The sequence below is a fragment of the Acartia tonsa genome, chromosome 4 (assembly GCF_053477335.1).
Source record: "Acartia tonsa isolate MP-2025a chromosome 4, ASM5347733v1, whole genome shotgun sequence".
Classification (NCBI taxonomy): Eukaryota; Metazoa; Arthropoda; class Copepoda; order Calanoida; family Acartiidae; genus Acartia; species Acartia tonsa.
Genome location: NC_137263.1, coordinates 52,676,041 through 52,699,888, shown reverse-complemented (window position 1 = coordinate 52,699,888; position 23,848 = coordinate 52,676,041). Strand labels below are relative to the sequence as shown.

Genomic DNA, 23,848 nt, shown 5'->3' with positions numbered 1-23,848 from the left:
TCTGAAATAAAATCGGCGGATTATTTTCAGAAGTTAAACTTTCATTTATACCAAGAGAAGCATTTATTATATAAACAGAAGGATGATATCAACTGATGTTATGATTACAAGTTGTTGCAAGGGTAGAGCATGATGCGAACCCTGTATCCCATCCAGGCGGGGTTCAAGTTCTTGGTGAATCTGGCGCGGACGGCTCCACCTTTACCGTGAGGTCTGCTAACCTTGCCCCAGACAATACGCTTTGTGGTAGGCTTAGTAGTGCCGGGCAGACGCTTCTTCGTCTTGCCGTGGTAGATGAAGGCACACCTCTTGCCAACATACCAACTAAAACAAAAAGAAGTTATGAAGCGGTCAGGGGTGTATATTCTGCATGGGATCCCCGGCTCAGGGGGGGTGGGGAATAAAAAATAAGTGGTTGGAGGGATAAAAAATGTAAAAATTAAGAAAACTGAAAACATTTTTTCCATTTCGCCCCCCTCCTTGGTTAAAAAAACTAAAAAGATGTGTGGTAGGAGGGATAAAATAAATAAAATATAGAGTTCTTTAAATATTTTTCTATTTCCCCCCCCCCCCCCCTACTTTTTAAGAAAAATCTAAGGGGGAAAAAAATAAAAAAATTTGTAGCAGGGGAAAAAAATAAATCTTGTGCAGAATATACACCCCTGGAAGCGGTACAGAATGAATAAAGTTATAATCAGAGATAAGTTTTTGAAACAATTAAGGTGAAAAAAATGAAATATTTTATGGAGCCCAGGAGAAAAAATCTTATACAGAATATACACCCCTGTAAGATTAAATTTCTTCCTTATCACGGGGTATTGAAATAATATTGTGCAGAAGACCGACTCAAAATACAAAATTATTAGCTCGCAATTCTAACCCATTTCTTTTAGGATACCAAAAAAGTGTTCTGATATCTTTTTTTTAAAGCAATATGTAAATTATTTTTCTTCCTTTCAAAGTTCGGCTTTATTTACATTCCTGAATTAGTCTTGAAGAGTATATTGAGAACCAAAGAACGATTTTTAAAAATATTGACCCTAACAAAAGTTATCCTCAAATAACAGTCAAAATCACTGGATTTTGCTAAAATGGCCAAAATTGTCTTTAGAGAATAGCTCTTGCTATGATCAAACTTCTAAAATAGTTTTAAGATTCTTAATCTACTCTTCAAGACGAATTCAGGAAGGTGTATGCCATGCTTAATTATAAAAAAAATTCTCCCCCCGGGAGGGGGGCCTTCACCTTAAAAAAAAGATCGAATTTGACATATTGCTGAAAACAGCTACCAGAACACTTTTTGGTATCGATCGTCATTATATCAAAAAAGGAATGGGTATCGATATCAGGCATGGTGTCCTGGAATATTGCGCCCATTGAATTTTTTTTAAAAAAGTGGTAATTCGGAGTCTGTATTATGCAACAGAATATTGACTCCAGATTGGATGACTAAATAGATACATACCTGGCATCCTGCCTGTTCTCGGTGCCCTCGATGTTAAGCAGAGCAACGTTGGGGTACTGGATTCTCTGACCTCTCCTGAATCCAGTGAAGGTCGCCTTGGCATAAAGACGACACCTCATCCTCATACCCCTTGGGGCCTGCGGCTTTCCATCCTTCTTTCCATCCTGCTTTCCATCGACGGCCATGGTATCTGAAATAATTTTAAATTTAAGGTTGGTTTCTTGTCTGAATGAAGCTTTGCTAGCGCAGAATGCTTGCTCATCAGTGGTGATTATAAAAGAGGAGAGGGGGGGTAGGGGGTCTTAAAGAAAACAGGTTGGGGAGTTCCAAGGTTGATTACCACTCCCAAAACCCAGGTTTATGCAGGTTTGGCTTGCCATTACGCAAAACCTGCCCACAAAATAACATTGTTAATAAAAATATCATGATCCTAATATCTATAATCTAAACTCCCAGAATCAAACCAAAACTACACCTGAGTCCATTAACTATAACAATAACTGGACACAACATAACCTTACTTATCTACTAGCGAATTTTGAGAAATAGAAACTGTCAATGTTGAACAAAAGAAAAGTATCACCACTGATCAAAGCATTTGTAGGTACAATAAAAGCGCAAAATAAATATAAAAAAAAACATAGTAACAAAAGATTATGTAGTTCGTTTGCTAATGTTACTATAGCCAGTGCCAACACAAGTCATTAAAACTTTGTCAGCGCCCAACTGAAGTTCTTCCTCTGTGTTAACTTTCGTCTCCAGCTTGAACATAACATCAAAGAATTCCTTAATGTGCTTCAGGTACTGTACGGTGTAAGGGGACAGAGGCCCAATCAGAAATTTTGAAACATCGGCTGGGCCCAGGCACATGAACAGCGAGGCAAGGCTCTGCGCACAGGAGTCGGCACAGCCGCCGCGGTAGATTTCTTCCAACAGCCGCGTAGCTCCCTCTATACCCAGGTCTTCTGGTACGCTAACTGTTTTGCTGCCGGCAGGATTAGAACATATTTCAGCAGAGAGCATAACTCCTGAAAAAAGGAAAAATATTACTAGTTATTGTCATTGATAAAGGATTGTTTATGGACATACCTACATTTTTAGGATTTTATTATAGTTTCTCTGCTTATGATATAGTACTTTGTTGTCCCAGGAATCAGTATACCAAAAATCAGAAAATCGGATAATTAGATCACATAAAATTTTGTTGTTAAAAAAGTAAAAAATAAACATGTTTAAAATGGACGTACGGACATTCTAGTTATGATTAGAGTTGCTACGCTTTCTAAACTCGTAACAAACTTCTACAGGAATCACCATGCAAAGTTTGAAATCGATAGGACAATTCTAACATGCCTAAATTAACGGAAAGAGCTAACCGTTACGGACGTACGGACCCTAATTAAAACAGCTTCGCTTTTAATAACAAGGATGACAACATCCATAAAAGCAAAGCACTGAAACGGTAGGACAAATGGACATTAACACTTATATAGTGTCAGAACTGAATAATCAGAATATACAGCTAATATATAAAAGTATAAGAGTCTAAGCAAAATTGGGATAAAAATATGTAGCAGGTGGATATAAATATTAAAAAATTAGAGCACTGAAAACATTTTACCCCCTCCTAAGGGAAAAAAAAACAGGAATATTTGTTGGAGGGGTAACAAAAGTGAAAAAGAGCGTACTGAAAACATTTTGCCAATTTATACCTCCCTCCTTAAAAGAAAATTGAAAAACTAAGGCGGGGGGGGGGGGGGGGGTGTGTGGATATCAAGTATTTTGTAGCAGGAAAAAAGTATTTTGTAGCAGGAAAAAAAAGGGGGAGGTCATTTTCTAGTAAATTCCGTAAATGTGTGTGTGTTTTAAGGCCTAAAAATAGTAGTAGAACGATAAGGTGGTCTATATATTTGTATTCCCTATTGAATAGAACAATAGGGAGCACCTTATCGTTCTACTACTATTTTTAGGCCTTATAACACACACACCTTTACACACCTTTACGGAATTTACTAGAAAATGACCTCCCCCTTTATCTTGTGCAGAATATAACACCCCCGGATTATTCCCTTTCCCTAATATTGTATTGAAAATAAGAGTGGAGAGAGGAATTTGTTCGATAATTATTGAAAATAAGAAAGTTTTATTTGTTAAATCAGGAAAGGTTTGGTTATATTGGGCAACTACATGGAATAACATTTTATTCCATAGTACTAGAAATGATTTCTTATTTACTTAATACACCCAAAAAATAAATATGTACCTGAATTAGTTTCAGCAGTAAGGATAAGGCCGAAGCCAGGAGATTTTCCAGACTTGGCTCCAGTAAAATGATCCGTGTATATGTAAACATCAGGCAAAAACTTTAACAGCTTGCCCTTGGCACCTTCCACAATTCTGTTGACCACGCTAGGAGACACTCTGGTGGCCCAAGCAAGACCTCTGATCCTCTTTATCTTCCCCTGGTCCTGAATCTGAATAGGTCGGAGCTGACGTTTCACCGGGCACCTAAAGACAATTTGTCCACCGCCCAGCGGCGCAACACCTCGTTTTTGTACTTTTAATTCAAGACCTTCATCGTCAAGCATAAACTTTTTCAGGACAGGCAAACATGAATGTTTAATCAGATCTACCGACGGATCAATTTGATTGTTAGTAATTCCAGTCAAGACTGCATTAATAGGATCCTTGCAGAACGGGGCCAAGGAGATTAGCACCTCCAGAAAGTACCCGATGCTGTGCTCCGTCCCACAGTCGTGCTCGATTCTGCCCCCAATGAGAAGACCAGGCCTGAACATGACGCGAGTGCCAGTGTCGCTAATCTCGATTTTAGAACCATTGGTCACTTTATCAATTAGCCTCAGCAATGAAGATTCAAAATCTCTGATGCCCGGGTCTTCATTCTTGAAACGTATTTTGTGGATGACAACTGGCTTTGACGACAGTATAGACAGAACCAACCTCTGTCGCAGATAATTGCATCCGCTGAACTCCATAAACTTTTCCCTCACCATTTTATATCTGCAAATAAAAGATGTTAATTGCAGCTAAATATTTTTTTTTTCAGACGCTTTACAAAGAGAAAGATAAAGTAATTTCATTAAACTTAAGCAATGAACTCGTATGGAACAGGACCAATCAGCTGGGGTGCGTTATTTTCAGTGCTGACGATGTGAGCGGGTCTGGGCCCGACGGGCTTTCTCTTCAAACCTTGGGGCTTGACACCGGCGGCCTTGGCTTCTTTCTTCTTGATCTCGTTAGCCTTGACACGGTCAAGGAAATCCTGTCTGCACTTGGAGGGCTTAACGTGCTCAATGCGGACGGAGATACGCTTGGCGAGAATCCTTCCCCTGACACGCTTGTTAACGACAACACCGAGTGCACGCTTGGAAACGTTGAAGACACGTCCAGTCTTTCCGTGGTAGGCCTTGTGGGGCATACCCTTCTGGAAGGCACCGCAACCTATAAATATTACGATTAATTTTTTTTATAAATGAAAGTTTGTTTTTTTTAAATTTCAGATCAAATCCAACAGCCTCTAGGTTTCTATGTGTTCATTCCATGTCTTAGTTGATTAGGCCAATAAAAAGTCTAGGTATACAAGTCTCAATGAAATGCCACGACGTTTATTTTGAACACATAAATGGCATAGGAAAAACTAATAGGAATATGAATATAATCAAATCAAAGATACGACACTGATACTTATGTACTCTGATAAAGTAAAACTTTTAGATGAAAAAGATAATACCCCCCGCCCCCCCCCCCCCCCACCTACAGGATAAACGAACTCACCAATAAGTGATGTCCATATTAGCAACCTAAAATAACGATCCTTTTCCCGTCATAATACCCACTTGTATTCTATATCTATTATCATGTCTTAAATAAATAAAAAAGAACTAACCCTTAATATCTACAATATCTCCCCTCTTGTAGACTCTCAAGTAGGTGGACAAATGTTCTACTCCACCCTTCTTGTAGCCACGAGCGAACATGTCGCGCGTGCCACGACGAACTCCCTTCGGATTAGTCATCTTTTCTGAAATTTTGAACAATACATATCAGGATGAATAATTCATGTGTCAGATACATTAAATTTTAGGTACAAGTTTGGAGGATTAAAGGTCACAAATATGAAAGAAAAAATATTTTAGAATATCTTTCCCTCTAGTTATGAGCTTTTAATCTTACAAAATTACTATAGATCAGGTACAACGCACAAATACACAAGTTAGATTCTTAACTAACAGTACAGCAATTAAAAGTAACATTTCAACTTAATAATGATACACAAGTAGAATATTCACTCAGTCCATCTGTGGTGGCAGTTGGCGTTGGTACAGACGTAGTACAGCCTCATGTCGGCCTCAGCCGCCTTTGTGTCGGACTGGAAGAATACGGCCTCCCTGTGGCGACACTTTGGACAGGGATGATCCTCGGATCTGGGCAACGTTGGGTCACCCACGACATCTGTTACTATACTTGTGATCTCGTCAACTTCGTGCATAATCTTGTTCACGTAAATGCAGGAGGAATCAGCCAACTGCCTAGAATAAACACTATATTATGGGATTGAATATCCAGCAAAAATGTTTTCAGGACAATTAAAAATATCCTGGAAACTTAATATAAAACTTCAGTTAAACAGAAAAAAGTAAACCAAAAATAAGTACATTTATCTTTTTTATTTTATCCATTTGAAGAAAAAAAATTTAGAAATAAAAAATTGACACTAAATACATATTTTTGCTTGTGAAAATCAAGGATTGTATATTATGAAAAGTATATACATGTAGTTAAATTGGCATATTTGTCGATATACAATCGTAATTATTAAAAGTCCAAAAATATCAGGAGGTGCCAACTTAGGAAAAGCATGGACAAGCAAATCCCTTTCAGATCTTAGCATACAGCTATAAGAAAAATAAAAATACCTGTAATCACAATTTCTGCAGGCATAGAGCAAAACCTTGTGTTCTTTGTCCTCCTAAACAAAAAGAATTGTTAAATGAATTTTAATGCATCTAACGTAGAAAAGAAGAAGGTTCTAGAATTAAATTAAATAAAAAAAAAACTTTTCTTTTCTCGCTAGTATGTAACCATTGATATACCCGCTTAAAGCTTTACCCCTTAAAAAAATTCCAAAAATCCACAATCTTCTCTACCACAGGATAAAATAAATATAACAAGTCACAAATGATAATGTAGAATATACGTGGATTATATGCCAGGGAGAAAATTATATATTTAAGATGCCAACATGGATATCAATTAATAGTCAGTTCTTTCTTCCATTGGGAAGGGAGGGGATGGGGTAAGGGTAGTACATGTGGGTATTAGCCAACTACATAAACATGTTACACTTTATTTGAGAACATGACAAGTAATAATCAATCCGTTTATAAATTAAAGATTGTTTTAAAGTCTGACAAATGTTAATCAAGGTTACCTTGGGATACAACATGTTGTTACATTCCTGGCAAAACCGAATTCCAACAAAACCAGGTCCACTCATTTTCAGTCTGAAAATAAATCAAAATTTGTTTTCATTTGTGTAAATTTTAATAAATAAATGGGTAGAATTAAATTCTACTTGTTTATGTGAAAAAAAGCACTCTAGCAATTTAGAAATATTAACAGTTTGAAAATACAAAGGAATTTGAATGGGTTGGACTAGCTAATACAATATATCACAGACGGTGAATTTTAATCTCAGTGTAGTTAGTCTATTCTAATAAAAGTTTGAGTTCACGCCATTATCTTGACAAAAACTTCACAATTTAGAAATTAATTTAGTAATACTAAGGCTTTAGAGAAATGCTAAATGGTTAAGGTTTTAAAGGAATTATTAAATTCTATATCCTGACCCGTGTCAGTATCATCAGATTTCTTAACTAGATGCTTATCTAATCTACGCTGTTTCTTCTTTAAATCTTTAAGCTGTTTAGCTGATAGTTTCTTTGGTGGTTGAGCATCATTATCTGTATTTGAGTTAATCACCTGATTACCAATAATTCTAGAACCAGTTCCATTCTGTGACCATAAATCTACATTTCTATTTGAGGATCTTTTTAACTCTCTCACAGCCTCTTCAGTATTGTAGTTATTAGATTTTAAAGCTTCTATAATTTTATTTCTATCTTTAACATGAGATTCCCGAGATACTTCAGCAACTAAATCGTTTAATTTTGGAGTATTTTCATAATCAGATTCATTATCTGATTTGTTGGTGTGAAGAGGATCTTCAGATACTATCTTATGGTTATCAGCAGGTCTATGAAGTCTGGCCAGGTGAACATTAGCAGGACCATTACCATCCACCTCTCCAGACTTACGCACAGAATTATAATGATCTCCATTATGATAACTAATATGCAACTCTTTATTTCTATTACCACCCTCACTAAATACTTGCCATAATGGTTTATCTAACTGATGAATAACTACAGTCAAGTCGTGTAACCTAGCAAAAGCAACTATACTATCATTACCACCAAAAGTACATGGCTGAGACAATTCACGCATATGTTCATCAAAGGTAATATCATCCTCTACAAAAGGTTCAAAATCCTCCCGATTATCTTTCATGAACTGAATTACATCTTCTCTATGCTTCATATGGTCATGAATATCACCATTTAGCTGGTCGCCAAGGGCTCTAAACAAACAATTACCGTCGCCAGGAATGATCTTCAACGTCAGGCCTAATGACAACAGTTGATTATTTAACTGAATACAATCATCAAAATCCTCCTCTTGATTTCTCTGTTGGTTACGCTGCTCCCGTCTCTGACGGCGGTTGTGCGCCTTCATTTCCTTCTCAGCTTTCTTCTTACCTCCCATTACAACAAATAACAACCAACGACTTGTCAACTATATAACTTTTACATTATTGAAATGTCTGAAAGATATCTTTTGATAAATTTCTCCAAGAGATTAATCGGGCAAACATTCAAAGCAGTGAAACCTTCACAATATACTTTCTATACAGAAAAAAAATCACTTCAAGTCGATTAAGCTTAGTTCATCCACAGTAAAAAAAACTTAATATTTCAAGTTCCCAAGCGCATTAAAACTACATAAAATTATAACGGAATCCTGCTTGTCACAAGACTTGTTCAAATTATGATAATTAAGGCAAAGGCAATCAATGAATACCGAACTTTATATTAATCTATAAAACAACCAACTCCACTTCTGAATTTTATAAATAGAAAAATAAAATTGCTAATTTACCACTTAATATTTCATAAAAAGTAACGAGACCTTTATTCAGATATCCATTAGGATCTTATTAACCTCTAAAACCTAAGTTCTGCTTTATATCTATATTCACTTCAATAACGTTTATATAAGAATTGTAGATGTAGAACACTTAAAGGCTCTGAGTAAAGCCAAAAGTAAAGGTATAATACAAAACTTAAATTTCATATCACGAATACATTTAATTGAACATTTAGTAGACATGTATCGATTAGACATGACAAAAATCTCTAGCATGGCACGGAAAAATTAATAGTAAAAAATGTCGCAAAAAGGGAGTTTAATGCATCGAAAACATGAACATGGCAACAAAATAAAGGTGTAACTTGTAAATAAATTCATTTTTCACTTTAATCAATCATGCAGTAAATATTGAGAAACAGCAATACGAAACCGTGTAGTGAGCCCATGGCAGCATGAATACCTCACACAAGTACTCCGGAAATCCGCCAAACCAAATATTGCTTGATTTTTAAACAAGGTTATCAACTTTTATTTTGTTTAAAATTGTTACAAAAAATAAGATGTTTTGAATTCGATTACTAAAAAGGATTAATAAGTATAAAAACTGAAAATTGAGTAAAAAATATTTCATCAAAAAGGTTTTTTAAAAATAAAGGAAAAAATCTCGAAATCATTTTGGCAACCTTGTGACCTGTGCACAAAATGCCGCGTAATATTTTAAAGTTAATAAGATAATATTTTTTAAAAATAAATTTTTACTATAAAGAATGATTTTATGTTAAAATACTATCAATTTGAAAATGATTTTTATCAAATTACATTATTACCATAATTTTTTATAGTAATATACGAGTAAATGAAGATACATAGATAATAATAAGCTTAGTATTTTTTCTATTTATTCTTTGATAAAAGTTATTCTTATTGGGTGTAAACAAGATTGAAGCGATCTCAGAATAAAATTTTATTTCTATATAATTAAAAATCAAAAGTAATATTGATCTTTTATTATAAAAAGAACTAATTGACCTTTGAAAATAATGTGAAATGTCGTATTTGTTGGTTGACTATTTCCAGTGTACACTTCTTCAAATGTAAACAAACAGACAGAAAATAAAAAACAATTCTGCCGTAGCTTTAAATCAAAATAAATAAATTGACTACCTACAACTTAAATGAATATTTCTCTTTTATGTGGATGTTCTATGAATTAAGTTTGATTTATTTACAAATATACTTTTATCTACACGCTTTAGTTTGAGCTATGAGTTTTAGTTTGAATATTGTAGTCCTTGACTTATTTTATTAATCAGGCCTCATAATTTAAAAGAAAATGATAGTATGTATGATAAAGCCCTAAACACAATTATAAATCTAATTTTTATCTTAGACTATTGTGTTAGAATAAACTTTTATTTGTATTGCAAATTTGATTTTAATATTTAGAGTGCTCTGACGACGAGTGATACAGGCGAATGATCATTCGATCTAATCTTGACTTGATTTCCTTTGACCATTTAAAAGGAAATTGTTTCAAATTCTAATTCAGAAGGCTGTGAGCTAAATTTAGGATTTGACTTCATGAATAGATTTGCCACACTAGGAATAAGAGTGTTAGATTGACTTGCTTTTCTTTGTGTAAGACTCATATTTCCAAATAAATAATCTTTTCGCGTTACTAAAAAATTAATAAGTTGATTCCACTAATTAGAATAAAAATAATACTTGTTTTTATATACCTAAACTATTACACCTAATTCAAAAGCAAGAATTTTTTCCAATTTACACAGAAATATGATTTTGGCGGAATGAAAATTAAAAATTGTACATTCTAAACAAATTAATAACTTTGCCTTAGCCAGTGGCGGGAGGGGATATTGGGCTGTTTATTGCACTAGTCCCTAGGTAAAGTTTACAATAACGTTTTCTTATTCGTTGGCTTGACAACTTTGGGGAATTATATTAAAATTTATATTTGTTGGTTCATTAAGTTGATTGTTAAAATGTTTCAAATATTAAATTTAATTTACAGAAGTGGTAATTTTGTGTATCATCATTGGATATGTAAATCAATTTATCGGTTATTGTCTTATCCATCAAGATCCTTGGCATTAACAATTATTAAGGTTCATTGACTATTTTCTATCTGATTTCATCTCTTGTATTTTTTCTCTGTGGTTTTTTATTTACATTTTTCAGATTTGATTCTGTAATGGGAAGCAGAAATTGGGGAGGCAACCAAGGGGGAGGGGGTGGACACCCTTATCCTGGAGGAGGTAATTTTCAAAAATTAGATTTGATCACACAACTATTTTAGATACAACATGTATGGTTACAATTGCGTTTCTGCTTTTTATTCTGGCTTTGTTATGGTTCTATGAATCTATATGTTTTCTTACAGAGAAACAAATTTAACGCTATTCTCGTGATATTTTTGCATCGCACATTGTAATGTTTTTAATCCTTAAGTTACCAATTTTTATCCTGAATTGTTACTTTAGGTTCACAACGTGGAGATCCCAACGACCCGCCTCCAGGCGGATTAAACCTAAAACTACTTCTAACTGGCGAAGAAATCAAATATTTATTTGGAGCCGAAGAAGTGTTACTTGACCAGTTAAAACAACAGGCCAACTTAAAAATCACATTATCCGAGAAGGGTCCACATGAGCGTGTGCTGTGTATTCCTGGAGACGTGGAGACCGTGTTTAAGGCGTTCAGCCTGGTCAGCCGCAAGCTTTGGGAGTTTGTGGTTAGCCTGTCGGATCCATCCAACCCGCGGATGCTGGTTCTCAGGAATAGTTTAGATTGGGATTTTTCTGTGATATTTATTTATAGATTACATGGTTTGTCTTATTAGGGTTGTGACTTGGCCTGTCTGTCTGTAATGCAAAACTATCTCTCTATTTCTAAATTACTATAGGTATCTATAACTCTATCTCCCTCTCTATTAAAAAATATTTTTGTTAAATTGCTTTTTAAACTAACTAGCGGCCTCGCCCCTAGCCTCTAGGGGCTTTGCCCCAAGAGGTTATTAAAGAAAAAAAAATTACCACAAATTTTAAATAATTAAAAAAAAATAAGAACCTGATGAAAAGCCCACACTCCACCACTAATTTTTAAAAAAAGGGGGGGGGGATTTTATTTTTATTTTTGGGGAGGTTGGGGGTGTCCCACCCCCTAAGAAAATAGCCTAAAACCACCACAGGACCAGTAGGTATATTCCCAGAAGAGTAGAATCCGATCGGTTCAGTGGTTACAGAGATCTTAAGGGACGGACAGACAGACATCATTCTACTTTGTATTATAGATTGGAAGAAGCACACAAATTACAATTTTAGAACTTAATGCGATATGTAAAAGAAAATCTCCCTTTCCAGTCCAAAAAAATGCAATTGTATTTATGGAAAATGCCATTACTCAGGTATTAAATCAAAAGTTCAAACAATCTGGTTTTAAATTTTTATTTATCAATTTTATCTAAGAGTTCTAATATGTTCGGACATTATCCCAATATAAACTATGTCTTCTAGAACTGTTGTACATATATCTCAAGTGAGCCGTATAATCGGAAATCAAGGCAGCACAATCAATGAAATCCGCGAGATGACGGGAGCCAACATTAGAATAGAACATAACACTCTGCCCGACTCGAATGAAAAGGTGGTAGAGGTGATAGGCAATGGCGAATCCTGCCTCCAGTGTACCTACCAGTTATGTATTGTTTTACAAGAAAATCCACCCAGAGGAAAAATAATCCCCTACCAGCCAAAATCATTGATTAAAGATGTTTGGAAACCATTGATATTAGCCGGAGACATTGCTTATATTATAGAAAATGGCGTGGCAGTTCGTGCTCCACCTGACATGGTGCGGAAGGCGTTGGAGGAGACGCCTATCGGCCAGCTTGCATGTAATCTTCCAAGTGGTGATAGTGCGGAAACTGTTCCAGATTATATGAATCCGTTATCTTTGTTGGCAGCCATTTCTAAAACGAGGGACGAATAGTTTTTCATAATATTTAGTTATGTTATACCAGTATAATTATACGAACTTCTGTCATGTCATTTTCATTTTGGGAATCCTTTGAATTAAATGGGATTTGTAGAAAAAGGTTTAGTGAATGAAGTGGTTTGATGTCTATAGGCAATAAATTGAAAATTTATTAATAAACAAATAAAATCTTGACGTTGGCTTAAAGAACAAATATTCAAGTCATTCTTTCTTTAATGTTATGCATTGAATTTTAACAAAACATTAGTTTTATTACGTATTAGAAACAAGAATGATAACATCCATAAAAGAAAGCAAAATAAATCAAGGAAGTCAGATGAACGAAGATTAAAAACCTAGAGTAACAACGCATTTCATATTCAACATTGTTTAAAGGTTAAACAAACGTTTAAATCTGTCCTAAAATTACTTGATTATACCTACCTAATAATAGAAATAGTTTGAAAAACACATTATGTTCAAAATAGACATACAAACATTGAGGCATTGATAATTAAATTGCTACGCTTTTTTAATTGCTAAACTGCTAGGTATAGAAATTTTAATAAGTTTAAAATCGACATTTCTAACATTCTGAAATCATCAGTAAGGGATATATGTTACGGACTGATGGACGTACGGACTAATCTATTTATTTAAATCTTTTCTTAAAAAGAATATATTTGGTCATTTTTCTACCCATTTTTTTTAGAAGATAGAAAACTATTCTTTCTAGGAGGGACGCCCTGTCAGGAGGTATACCAGCCCCAGAAATAACAAAAGAAATGATGATCGAAAACGAGGTGGCGGGTTCGGTCATCGGCAAATCTGGATCGAAGGTTGCAGAAATCCGCCAAATGTCCGGGGCTCATGTCAGTATTAATACAGAAGGCGAGGTAACACCGGCTGGGGAGCGGTTAGTGCTTATTAAGGGCACGCCAGAGTCAGTTTTGTTGGCCCAATTTCTGGTACAGTCTAACATTGATCTGTTTAAGAAAGAAAGGATTTATGGAGGGGGTGGGGGAGGATTTGGTGGGTCAGATCAGGGTTACTTTGACCAGAGGGGTCTTGATAAACTGGATGAATATCAGGAGAGAATGGAGGTCAGAGATTACGGGTATCAAAACCGTGGCGGCGGCGGCGGTGGACCCCATCACGGAGGTGGTGGTGGAGGGCGACATTATGGAGGTCACGGTGGCGGAGGTGGTCATAGGGGTGGAGGTGGTGGACACCAGAGGGGAGGCCGGAGGTCGCCAATGGAGGGTGGTGGAGGTGGAAGGCGGGGTGGAGGTAATTATGGAGGGGGTGGAGGTAGGGGTGGCAGGGGCAGAAGAGGAAGGGGCTAAAAGGAGCATCCACAAAGCTAATCGAAATCAAGAACATTTAACAATAACATACATGTACCTACCATTTAAATTACTCTCTAGTGAATATGTGAGAAAATGCAGGGGGGATAACATGGCAGAAATATTTGACCTTGCTAGGATTCAAATTTAAAGATTCACAGATCAATGTATTGTCCGCTTTCCCACTCCTAGAGACAGACAGTGTTTGTTCAAACGAAGTGAAATTAGATCTGTTAATCTGTTGCATTATATTTGTTGTTTATAATTATGAATTTATTTTGAGTCATGAATGATATGTCAATTTATTAAATATAAAATTTTATTTCAAAGGTAACTTTTTTTTTATTTTTTAAATATACAGCTGATATTATATTTTATCAAAAAATACAATTTTTTAATGGTTTAATGATGGACAACACAGAAGGTAACATCTTCCAGATAACCTCCAGGTATGCTGGTGATTCTGTGGTTGTATGCCTCTCTGCTCAGCTTGTAGGAGGTCACGTGGCCGGTATACACTTCTACTGTGTCGCCAGCGGTCAAGAATTCGGTCATCTAGAAGTAAAAAGAATGTATAGTCTTTTTAAAACGAATACTTATCAAATCAAATAGTTACGAATTGATATTTCATCTATAGAAAGTGTTTAGCCTTTAAGTTTGGAGCTAATCTAAAATGATATTGCTTATTGAATGTAATGTTATTTGAAATTTCCCATACTTACATAACGTAATTTTGTCTTGCAACTTAAAAGCATGGATTTAATAGGAAAAAGACAATTGCCGACAAATTAATGTAAATCCTCCATGATAAACAAAATTACCCCTTCTGTAGATTACAATTAGTGGTTGACACGCTTGGATACTATGAATCAACCAATCAAAATTCAATAAAAGCCCCCAAGGTTGTTAAGCCAATGAATAAGAAAACGTTTTTATTTGAGGACTAGTGTAATAAACCTCCCAATTTCTCCTTCTCTTGACATGAAAGGTAAAATATCTGTAAAAGCCTAAAATTACCTAGATTTTATTCTGTTATAAGAATTAATTTTATATTTTAATGATTTACCTCTAGCTGAGCAACTTCCCTAGGTGTAACAATAACATAACTTTGGTGTCCAGCCTCTGTGTTCATTATCAGTCTTCCTGAAAATAAGTTTTCTCGTATTCATTCGAATCCAGTGGATAGGAACCGGTTCTCATCAAAACGAAAAAACTATGTCTAGCATCGTATTATATCCAGCTTTCTACGAATATGAAAATGTACAATCATAAGATTAAAACCAGTTTTTTTTAGCCCGTGCCTTCGGCACCTCGGGGCTAAAAAAATGGATTTAATCTTATAATTGTACATTCTATATCCGCGGAAAGCCGTTTATAATACGATGCAAGAAATAACTATTCTTTAATTTCTGAAAGATATTTAATGCTTTTAAAGTTTAACTCTTGATAAAATTCAATTTCAAATGTTTGTTGATTAAAGTAAAACAAGGATGACAACATCCATAAGTAGCGAAGCACAAAAATATTTATAAGAATTTGAAGATTAGTTGTCAAAAACATGTATATTAGGGAAAAAATCACAAAACCTTTTCTTCAACATTTGATTTTAATTTCTTAATATTTATATTTCAGTACTATGACTAACAGACTGACGGTCAAAGTAAATTACATACTGGATGCTCAAAACAACGGGAAATTTAATTTGATATTTTTAACTATAAAAATTTTAAAATCGGACCATAAACACCAAAGTTATGGAGAAAAATTTGAAAAATACAAAAATAGCCTAAAACCTGTTTAAAGGCAGTCTGACCGTCATAGTTGTTTTCTTGAAACGCCAAGAAATTTAATTTTGATACTATAACTGAAAAAATTTTGGAAATCGGACCATAAACACCAAAGACATGGAGAAAAATGCGAAAAAATACAAAAATAGCCTAAAACCTGCTAAAAGGGGTCCTATCGCCATTGATGTTTTATAGTTAATTGTGTTCCTTTATAATGGGAATGTTGTCCAAAAATTTCAGCCTTTTATCTTTTATAGGAGCCGAGAAAATCACGTTTCCCCCAAACTAAGACAGACGGACATTTCAAATTATAGAGTAGCTTCGCTACTAAAAATATAAACACAGCCAAGTTGTTACAATAGAGTAGAAACCAGTTTGCTAGCAGAATAAATAAAAAGGTCCCTACCACTTGGGCCTGATATACAAACATCTATTTAGTGACCTAGCTCCCTCAAGGTTTTTAAATAATCTAACTTCCCCCCCATTTAAAAAATCTCTTTACCATTGATCTTAACATACAGCTGGGCGTACACAGGAGAAATTTCCATGAGAATATCTCCAGGCTTGGAGGGGAGCATGCCACCCACCACAGCTGTCAGGGTTACTGTGTGATAACCAGTGTGCTTGGCCTGTAACATATCAAAATTTTAATTGTCAATAACTATAATGGATGTAGAATATATATTATGACAGGGGAAAAATTGCTTCCAATTTAGGTTGCTATTTCACCTGTCATTTATTGGTCAGTTCGTTTATCCAGTAGGAGAGGATAGGGTGAAGGGATTAGATTGTTATTTTAGCCAAGTAATAATAAATCCATTATAACAATGGAAAAGGTATCCCGCCATCCGTCATGATAAGAATGAATAATTTTTCCTTGTTTTTTTGTAAATATATGAGATCCTTAACATGTTCCACTGCAAGGATGTAAAGGGATAAGACAACAGCTGATATATTGATGTACATTCCCATTGATGTTACACAAAATTACCTCTTCTGTAAATTACAATTAGTTGTTGAAACGTTTGGACACTCAACTTAATGAGCCAACCAATCAAAATACAATAATAGTCCCTAAAATTGATACGCCAACGAATACGAAAACGTGATTTAAAAACTTTGGGGACTAGTGTAATAAACAGCCTAATGTCCCCTCCCTCCCTGATTCCCTTGGCTGTTGGATAAAATAATCTTTACCTGGAAAACTCCAGTCATCAAATTTAGTGGCTCTTCAATGTCATTTGACTCGTAGTAATTCTAAATATTTAAATTTTGTATATTAAGGTTTTGTACCTAACAAAAATAAGGAGACTTCAATAAAGAGATATGATGAAACATCCATAAGTTGCCGAGTACAAGAACATCATAGAAGAACCGATGAACAAAAAAATTAACATTGGATGTCGCCCATCGTACAGAATATTTTCACACACTAAAATTTAGTTTTCTTATCATAAATAGCAGCCGAGATAATCACATTTCCCACTCAGTGTTACGGACAGACAAAGTGATTTATAGAGAGAAAAAATTGTTCAAATTGACAAAAAAAGAACTAAAAGTACAAACAGTTCAGATCATAATGCACAAGTCTTTTTTTGTTTATTTGGCCTTGAATACCTATCTAAACCAGTCCAAATATTTACATATAGAGTTTATTGGATAAGTTTCTCTGGAACTTTGTCTTGGAACTAGGGAGTATGGACAATTTTTTCGCCTATAGTGTCTAAGCAGTAGAAGCTAAATCTCGTACTTTTCATGTACCAAAAAAGTTTTATATTTTTTCCCAACTAATTGAACAAAACATCCTAAATAGAATTGATAATATTTTAACCTGAGATTGATATGTAATTGTTGAGTAGCTTGTGTTCCATTCCGGGGTGTAACCGCACCACAGGGTGTTCACACGTCCCTTGGTACCCCATACACAGGGACTTAGCCATAGTAATCCTAAATATAATAATTTATATTAGTGTACTCACACCTCAGGGTGTTCACACCACCCTTGGTTCCCCATACACAGGGACTTAGCCATAGTAATCCTAAATATAATAATTTATATTAGTGTACTCACACCTCAGGGTGTTCACACCACCCTTGGTTCCCCATACACAGGGACTTAGCCATAGTAATCCTAAATATAATAATTTATATTAGTGTACCCACACCACAGGGTGTTCACACCACCCTTGGTTCCCCATACACATGGACTTAGCCATAGTAATCCTAAATATAATAATTTATATTAGTGTAGCCACACCACAGGGTGTTCACACGACCTTTGGTACCCCATACACATGGACTTAGCCATAGTAATCCTAAATATAATAATTTATATTAGTGTACCCGCACCACAGGGTGTTCACACGACCCTTGGTACCCCATACACAGGGACTTAGCCATAGTAATCCTAAATATAATAATTTATATTAGTGTACCCGCACCACAGGGTGTTCACACCACCCTTGGTACCCCATACACAGGGACTTAGCCATAGTAATCCTAAATATAATAATTTATATTAGTGTACCCGCACCACAGGGTGTTCACACCACCCTTGGTACCCCATACACAGGGACTTAGCCATAGTAATCCTAAATATAATAATTCATATTAGTGTAACCATACTACAGGGTGTTCACACCACCCTTGGTACCCCATACACAGGGACTTAGCCATAGTAATCCTAAATATAATAATTCATATTAGTGTACCCACACCAGAGGGTGTTCACACCACCCTTGGTACCCCATACACAGGGACTTAGCCATAGTAATCCTAAATATAATAATTCATTTTAGTGTAACAATACTACAGGGTGTTCACACCACCCTTGGTACCCCATACACAGGGACTTAGCCATAGTAATCCTAAATATAATAATTCATATTAGTGTAACCATACTACAGGGTGTTCACACCACCCTTGGTACCCCATACACAGGGACTTAGCCATAGTAATCCTAAATATAATAATTCATATTAGTGTACCTATACCACAGGGTGTTCACACCACCCTTGGTTCCCCATACACAGGGACTTAGCCATAGTAATCCTAAATATAATAATTTATATTAGTGTAGCCACACCACAGGGTGTTCACACCACCCTTGGTACCCCATACACAGGGACTTAGCCATAGTAATCCTAAATATAATAATTTATATTAGTGTACCCGCACCACAGGGTGTTCACACCACCCTTGGTACCCCATACACAGGGACTTAGCAATAGTAATCCTAAATATAATAATTTATATTAGTGTAGCCACACCACAGGGTGTTCACACCACCCTTGGTTCCTTATACAAAGGGACTTAGCCATAGTAATCCTAAATATAATAATTTATATTAGTGTAGCCACACCACAGGGTGTTCACACCACCCTTGGTTCCTTATACACAGGGACTTAGCCATAGTAATCCTAAATATAATAATTTATATTAGTGTACCCGCACCACAGGGTGTTCACACCACCCTTGGTACCCCATACACAGGGACTTAGCCATAGTAATCCTAAATATAATAATTTATATCAGAGTACCCGCAACATAGGGTGTTCACACCACCCTTGGTACCCCATACACAGGGACTTAGCCATAGTAATCCTAAATATAATAATTTATATCAGAGTACCCGCAACATAGGGTGTTCACACCATTCTTGGTACCCCATACACAGGGACTTAGCTATAGTAATCCTAAATATAATAATTTATATTAGTGTAACCATACTACAGGGTGTTCACACCATTCTTGGTACCCCATACACAGGGACTTAGCCATAGTAATCCTAAATAAAGTAATTTATATTAGTGTACCCGCACCAGTGGCGTGCGAAGCACTTTGTCTAGGGGGGGGCATTTTGATTATTTATACTAATTTTAAATAAGGGCGTTTAAAGGGGCGGGATTATTTAATTATGGGCCTTCTAGTCCTTATTCCTTCTTCCCCATCCCTATTTCCCATATCTATCCCCCATCTCTTCCCCCCCATCTCTTCTCCCCCATCCCTTCTCCCCACCCTGAAATGACAGAAGGGAAGGGAGCTAGAAAGCATCTTCAAAAAAAAAGTATAGAAGATATTTTAACCTCCCCCCCCCCCCACCACAAAACATTTTTTATGGGTGGAAGGGGATTTTAAAAATCTCAGCAAGAAGGATGAATAACCCCATTAAAAAAATAAAAACTCTTATTTTGGAAATAATCTACCAAAAATTTACCTAATATGTAAAACTGATTTTAAATATTTTTTTATTGTATGACAACAAGGATGACAACATCTATAAGTAGCAAAGCACAAAAAATAAAATAAGAATTATATGTCCTTTCATCTACAGATATAAAAATCTCTTAGAAATATGGGAAACTTTGGGGTATAGTCTCTTTCGTGGCAACGCCTCTTAAGGGGCATTTTGTCGTATTTTCACAGTAGCACAGTAAATTGGACCAAACAATGAGGGAATTGTGAAAGATACAAAAAAAGAAAAAAGCCAAAAACGTCCTGAAAAGCAGTCCGACCTCCATGAATTTTTAATAGTTAATAATTATACCTACTCCATAATGATGGGAATGTTGACATTAAGTTTTAGCCTTCTATCTTTAATTGCAGTTGAGAAAATCACATTTTCCCCTTAGCATTACAAACTGACAAAAAAATTATAAACTTATCCTGAACATCATATGACATCATATATAGTTATTCATTTAGACAGACATACAGTGTTGAGGAGAAGGCTTATATAAATATCAATGCTGTTTCTTTTTTATAAAAAATAACTTTTTGAATTAATATTTGATGTTTACAAATGTTTTTATAGAAATAACAACAAAATATACAATGTGATAAAAAGCAGAAACCATTTGGAAGGGCGCAAATTTTTTTCTTCAAATATGCAGGGAGGGAGGGGTTTTTGAGCTATTTATTACACTAGTTCCCAATATTTTATATCAAATTTTCTTATTCGTTGGCTCAACAACTTTGGGGACTTTAATGGAATTTTGATTGGTTGGTTAATTAAGTTCAGTTTCCATACGTTTCATCCACTAATTGTAATCTATACAAGGGGTAATTTTGTGTATCATCATTGGGGATGTACAAAATTTCTTTGGTAAAAAGTTTATAATATACAAAAAAAATACTTCCTATTACCTGGTTTGTTATGTTCAGTAAAAGAGATTATAACCTAATTTCTACACTAATTAAAAAATTTGGTAAGGTTAAATGAATAGTAACTGTCAGTTTGGCGATTTTTTTTCAGTATTTCTTGATCTTTTTTTGGAAACTAAGATAGTTTTGCTTTTTGTAGGGTAAGGGGAAAAAAGGGGCATTTTTGTTGACCAGGGGGGGGGGGCAAAACGGGGCATTTTTCAACATTTAGGGGGGGGGGCGTTTGGGTCGCTAGGGGGGGGGGGGGGGCGATTGCCCCAAATGCCCCCTTCGGTTCGCACGCCACTCCGCACCACAGGGGGTTCACACCACCCTTGGTTCCCAACCTTTCTCGTATTCATTCGAATCCGGTGGATAGGAACCGGTTCTCATCCATACGAAAAAACTATGTCTAGCATCATATTATATTCAGCTTTCAACGAATATAAAAATGTACAATCATAAGATTAAAATCAGTTTTATTAGCCGGTGCCTTCGGCACCTCGGGGCTAAAAAAACTGGTTTTAATCTTATAATTGTACATTTTATATCCTTGGAAAGTATTTTATAATACGATGCGAGAAATAACTATCATATATATTTTTCATATACTTATTCAGGGTACATTTTTTGGTAAATTCCTAAAAGTCAGTTGACTAAAAAAATAATCCGTCAGTGCTTTTCAGAATCTTAAAACAGTTTGAACACTTTTCAACTTAACAGCGTCATACGAAACTATAACGATTACATCTACAATTTATCAGGGATCCATAGCGACATGGCAATGGCCGATGAATTGATGTACCTCCCCGATGATGATACACAAAATTTTCCTTTTCTGTTGATTACAATTAGTGGTTAAAATGTTTGGACACTAAACTTAATGAACCAACCAATCGAAATTTAATTAAAAGTTCCATAAGTTGTTATGTCAACGAATAAGTAAACGTTATCACGAAACTTTGGGGACTAGTGAAATAAACAGTCCAATGTCCCCTCCCTCCCTGATAATTTATTGGCTAGTAGAAAAAAAAACAATTTTATTTGATAAAAAGTAAAAATACCTGCTAATAATAAAGATTTATTAATCATTTTGTGCAATAATAACAAAAATACTAATTATGTTGCAAAATGAGCGCAAGAACTTTGGCCGGTCAGCCTCCTAGCACAACACTAACTGACGAGTCTGTGACGTCATCGAGCATATGTGAAGTTGATACACAACAGAGATAATAGTTATAGAGTAAGCTTCTCAGTTTTATATTTGCTGTTAATATTTTTAAACATTCTATTTTTTATTCATATTAGATGATTTTTCTAAATATTTTAGGAGATTTTTAAAGCTAAATATTTAATTATATATTGATTGATTGATATAAAGTAAAAAATATAAAAGAGTAAACGTATAAACTGTTGACTGTTCTGAGAAGCTGCAAAGAGCCTATAAATTTTAGACATATGCTCGATTCCTGAGGACTGCAAAGTAGTAATCCTTTTACTAAAGTAACAGGATGTCTGTGTATCTGTGTGTCTGTACCGAAGGATCTTGCTAACCACTCAACCGATATGGTTCTCCTTTACAGTGTAGCGTCTTATAGGTCCAGGTAAGGTTTATAACTATTTTGGGGGAGGGTATCACCACCCTCCCAAGATACTTCGCATCTTCCCCCCCCCAAAAAAAAAAATATAATCTTTTGCATCAAAACTAAAATTGAAAGTGGGGAAGGTTGTCTTCCTCCCTCCTCAAGTGCCCCTAGAGGCCTCTAGAGGCGTAGATGCTAGTACATAATATAAAGTAGTAAAGTCTGTTTTGTATGAAGCTTAGGATCTCTGAAAATTCGGGTTTGAATTGGTTGTACTTTTCTGGGAAGATTTCTAAATGTCTAGTGGTTTTAGGCTATTTTTCTGACCCCCCTAATGGGTAAGGGCGAAGTCAAGTTTCTGAAAATGAAAAGCAAAATATTAATAAAGAGGGAGATGAATATTCTATTTAAAGCGCTCAAATATATTCCTTTAGTGTCACATACATATATGTACATATGTATATTGCTTTCTTTTAGAAAGGATTACAAAAACATAAAGCATTATTGTAATAAGTAGAAATAGAAGCAAATTTATTCCTTAAAATTATAAGGAACCTAAAATTAAAACCCTAACAAGGATGACAACATCTAAAAGTATGTAAAATAGTCATGGTTTTATACATGTAATGCCTAATAATCTAATTCAATCATATTTTCTCAACATAGCGTTATAATTGGATAGACACTCGGACGGATAAAAGCAGATATAGAGTAGATACTTAAAATCAGTGTTGCGGAGCCGGGAGCCGCCATATTTTGCCGGAGCCTGAGCCGTAATTTTCGTTAAAAAACGGCTCCGGACTAGATAAATAAAGAGATTTTTTTAGATTATAATTTGGTAACTCTGTTTTGTCATGTGCAAATGCCCCTATTAAGTTTTTTAAGTCCATTTTTATCAAAAATTGAACTTTTAAAACCTTCAAAAGTCAAAAATAGACGTGGAAAAAAAATTTGTCGAGTTTTTTCTTGATTTTAGGTCGGAGCCGGAGCCGCCATCATCACAGACGGCTCCACAAAAATTTTCTTTAAAAAATCTAATTTCTTTATCTAATTTATGCAACATTTTCATAATAAAATAAAAATATATGTAAATTATAAAATTATATGTTCCTCATAGCATTATGTGTGTGCGAATGGGGCGTTTGTCCAAACTTAGGTATGGAGACCGCTCTTCTATGAGTACTACTATAAACATACTTTTACTGCAATACACATAGACATTCTCATCGTCGGTTCGTTTGTTTAGAATGCTTAACCCTCTATTCCCACAAGTATAATACGAATTTGGTTGAGCTGGTGGAA

At 35.2% G+C, this 23,848-nt stretch overlaps 7 protein-coding genes across 17 annotated transcripts; 1 reads left to right on the top strand and 6 right to left on the bottom strand.

The window, feature by feature from the left end:
• RpL35A (ribosomal protein L35A) lies at positions 1-1,650 on the bottom strand. The gene is made up of 2 exons (XM_080158974.1): positions 1,466-1,650; positions 1-324 (listed from the first exon to the last, which is right to left on the bottom strand). The coding sequence occupies exons 1-2, from the start codon at positions 1,648-1,650 to the stop codon at positions 105-107; spliced, it is 405 nt and encodes a 134-aa protein (XP_080015100.1). The 3' UTR covers positions 1-104.
• Positions 1,651-1,654: 4 nt separating this feature from the next.
• Positions 1,655-4,479, bottom strand: Rtc1 (RNA terminal phosphate cyclase 1). Of its 10 annotated transcripts, none has more exons than XR_013879080.1 (3): positions 3,729-4,479; positions 2,049-2,493; positions 1,655-1,766 (listed from the first exon to the last, which is right to left on the bottom strand). XR_013879080.1 is itself a non-coding variant. In XM_080158970.1 (3 exons), the coding sequence occupies exons 1-2, from the start codon at positions 4,477-4,479 to the stop codon at positions 2,120-2,122; spliced, it is 1,125 nt and encodes a 374-aa protein (XP_080015096.1). In that variant the 3' UTR covers positions 1,655-1,718; positions 2,074-2,119. The 10 variants fall into 10 exon arrangements, 4 of the variants coding, with proteins under 4 accessions (XP_080015096.1, XP_080015095.1, XP_080015097.1 ...); XR_013879082.1 differs by having other exon boundaries at positions 1,655-1,718; XR_013879079.1 differs by having other exon boundaries at positions 1,655-1,705.
• On the bottom strand, positions 4,479-5,543 carry RpL21 (ribosomal protein L21). The gene is made up of 2 exons (XM_080158973.1): positions 5,373-5,543; positions 4,479-4,927 (listed from the first exon to the last, which is right to left on the bottom strand). The coding sequence occupies exons 1-2, from the start codon at positions 5,500-5,502 to the stop codon at positions 4,572-4,574; spliced, it is 486 nt and encodes a 161-aa protein (XP_080015099.1). The 5' UTR covers positions 5,503-5,543; the 3' UTR covers positions 4,479-4,571.
• Polr2I (RNA polymerase II subunit RpII15) lies at positions 5,504-7,057 on the bottom strand. Its single transcript, XM_080158975.1, has 3 exons — positions 6,918-7,057; positions 6,403-6,455; positions 5,504-6,015 (listed from the first exon to the last, which is right to left on the bottom strand). The coding sequence occupies exons 1-3, from the start codon at positions 6,981-6,983 to the stop codon at positions 5,772-5,774; spliced, it is 363 nt and encodes a 120-aa protein (XP_080015101.1). The 5' UTR covers positions 6,984-7,057; the 3' UTR covers positions 5,504-5,771.
• LOC145317744 (OTU domain-containing protein 3-like) lies at positions 6,990-9,155 on the bottom strand. Its single transcript, XM_080158972.1, has one exon. The coding sequence runs from the start codon at positions 8,309-8,311 to the stop codon at positions 7,289-7,291; it is 1,023 nt and encodes a 340-aa protein (XP_080015098.1). The 5' UTR covers positions 8,312-9,155; the 3' UTR covers positions 6,990-7,288.
• A 1,684-nt stretch (positions 9,156-10,839) lies between these two features.
• Positions 10,840-14,363, top strand: LOC145315534 (poly(rC)-binding protein 3-like). Its single transcript, XM_080155515.1, has 5 exons — positions 10,840-10,971; positions 11,197-11,491; positions 12,229-12,702; positions 12,911-12,926; positions 13,408-14,363. The coding sequence occupies exons 1-5, from the start codon at positions 10,908-10,910 to the stop codon at positions 14,032-14,034; spliced, it is 1,476 nt and encodes a 491-aa protein (XP_080011641.1). The 5' UTR covers positions 10,840-10,907; the 3' UTR covers positions 14,035-14,363.
• Positions 14,336-22,291, bottom strand: LOC145317741 (uncharacterized). Of its 2 annotated transcripts, XM_080158966.1 has the most exons (8): positions 22,028-22,146; positions 18,834-18,872; positions 18,072-18,097; positions 17,653-17,703; positions 17,019-17,078; positions 16,324-16,450; positions 15,101-15,177; positions 14,336-14,589 (listed from the first exon to the last, which is right to left on the bottom strand). In XM_080158966.1, the coding sequence occupies exons 1-8, from the start codon at positions 22,053-22,055 to the stop codon at positions 14,437-14,439; spliced, it is 561 nt and encodes a 186-aa protein (XP_080015092.1). In that variant the 5' UTR covers positions 22,056-22,146; the 3' UTR covers positions 14,336-14,436. The 2 variants fall into 2 exon arrangements, with proteins under 2 accessions (XP_080015092.1, XP_080015091.1); XM_080158965.1 differs by lacking the exons at positions 18,072-18,097; positions 18,834-18,872 and having other exon boundaries at positions 17,653-17,768; positions 22,028-22,291.
• Positions 22,292-23,848: the final 1,557 nt, after the last annotated feature.

Bases quoted from the DNA above. Each gene is read 5' to 3' on its own strand.
- RpL35A (XM_080158974.1), bottom strand. From the start codon at position 1,650: ATGGCCGTCGATGGAAAGCAGGATGGAAAGAAGGATGGAAAGCCGCAG. The intron at 325-1,465 runs GTATGTATCTAT...TTTTTGTTTTAG, and splicing joins GAGAACAGGCAGGATGCCAG to TTGGTATGTTGGCAAGAGGT.
- LOC145315534 (XM_080155515.1), top strand. From the start codon at position 10,908: ATGGGAAGCAGAAATTGGGGAGGCAACCAAGGGGGAGGGGGTGGACAC. The intron at 10,972-11,196 runs GTAATTTTCAAA...TTGTTACTTTAG, and splicing joins ACACCCTTATCCTGGAGGAG to GTTCACAACGTGGAGATCCC. The intron at 11,492-12,228 runs GAATAGTTTAGA...TATGTCTTCTAG, and splicing joins CCGCGGATGCTGGTTCTCAG to AACTGTTGTACATATATCTC.
- LOC145317741 (XM_080158965.1), bottom strand. From the start codon at position 22,055: ATGATTAATAAATCTTTATTATTAGCAG. The intron at 16,451-17,018 runs GTAAAGATTATT...GATATGTTACAG, and splicing joins TGATGACTGGAGTTTTCCAG to GCCAAGCACACTGGTTATCA. The intron at 14,590-15,100 runs GTAAATCATTAA...TTTTACTTCTAG, and splicing joins GGGAAGTTGCTCAGCTAGAG to ATGACCGAATTCTTGACCGC.
- LOC145317744 (XM_080158972.1), bottom strand. From the start codon at position 8,311: ATGGGAGGTAAGAAGAAAGCTGAGAAGGAAATGAAGGCGCACAACCGC.
- Rtc1 (XM_080158968.1), bottom strand. From the start codon at position 4,479: ATGGTGAGGGAAAAGTTTATGGAGTTCAGCGGATGCAATTATCTGCGA. The intron at 2,494-3,728 runs GTACATATTTAT...TCCTTTTTTCAG, and splicing joins TACTGCTGAAACTAATTCAG to GAGTTATGCTCTCTGCTGAA.
- Polr2I (XM_080158975.1), bottom strand. From the start codon at position 6,983: ATGAGTGGACCTGGTTTTGTTGGAATTCGGTTTTGCCAGGAATGTAAC. The intron at 6,456-6,917 runs GTAACCTTGATT...CTTTTTGTTTAG, and splicing joins ACAACATGTTGTATCCCAAG to GAGGACAAAGAACACAAGGT. The intron at 6,016-6,402 runs GTATTTTTATTT...TGTTTATTCTAG, and splicing joins TGCAGAAATTGTGATTACAG to GCAGTTGGCTGATTCCTCCT.
- RpL21 (XM_080158973.1), bottom strand. From the start codon at position 5,502: ATGACTAATCCGAAGGGAGTTCGTCGTGGCACGCGCGACATGTTCGCT. The intron at 4,928-5,372 runs GTTAGTTCTTTT...TAATATTTATAG, and splicing joins AGATATTGTAGATATTAAGG to GTTGCGGTGCCTTCCAGAAG.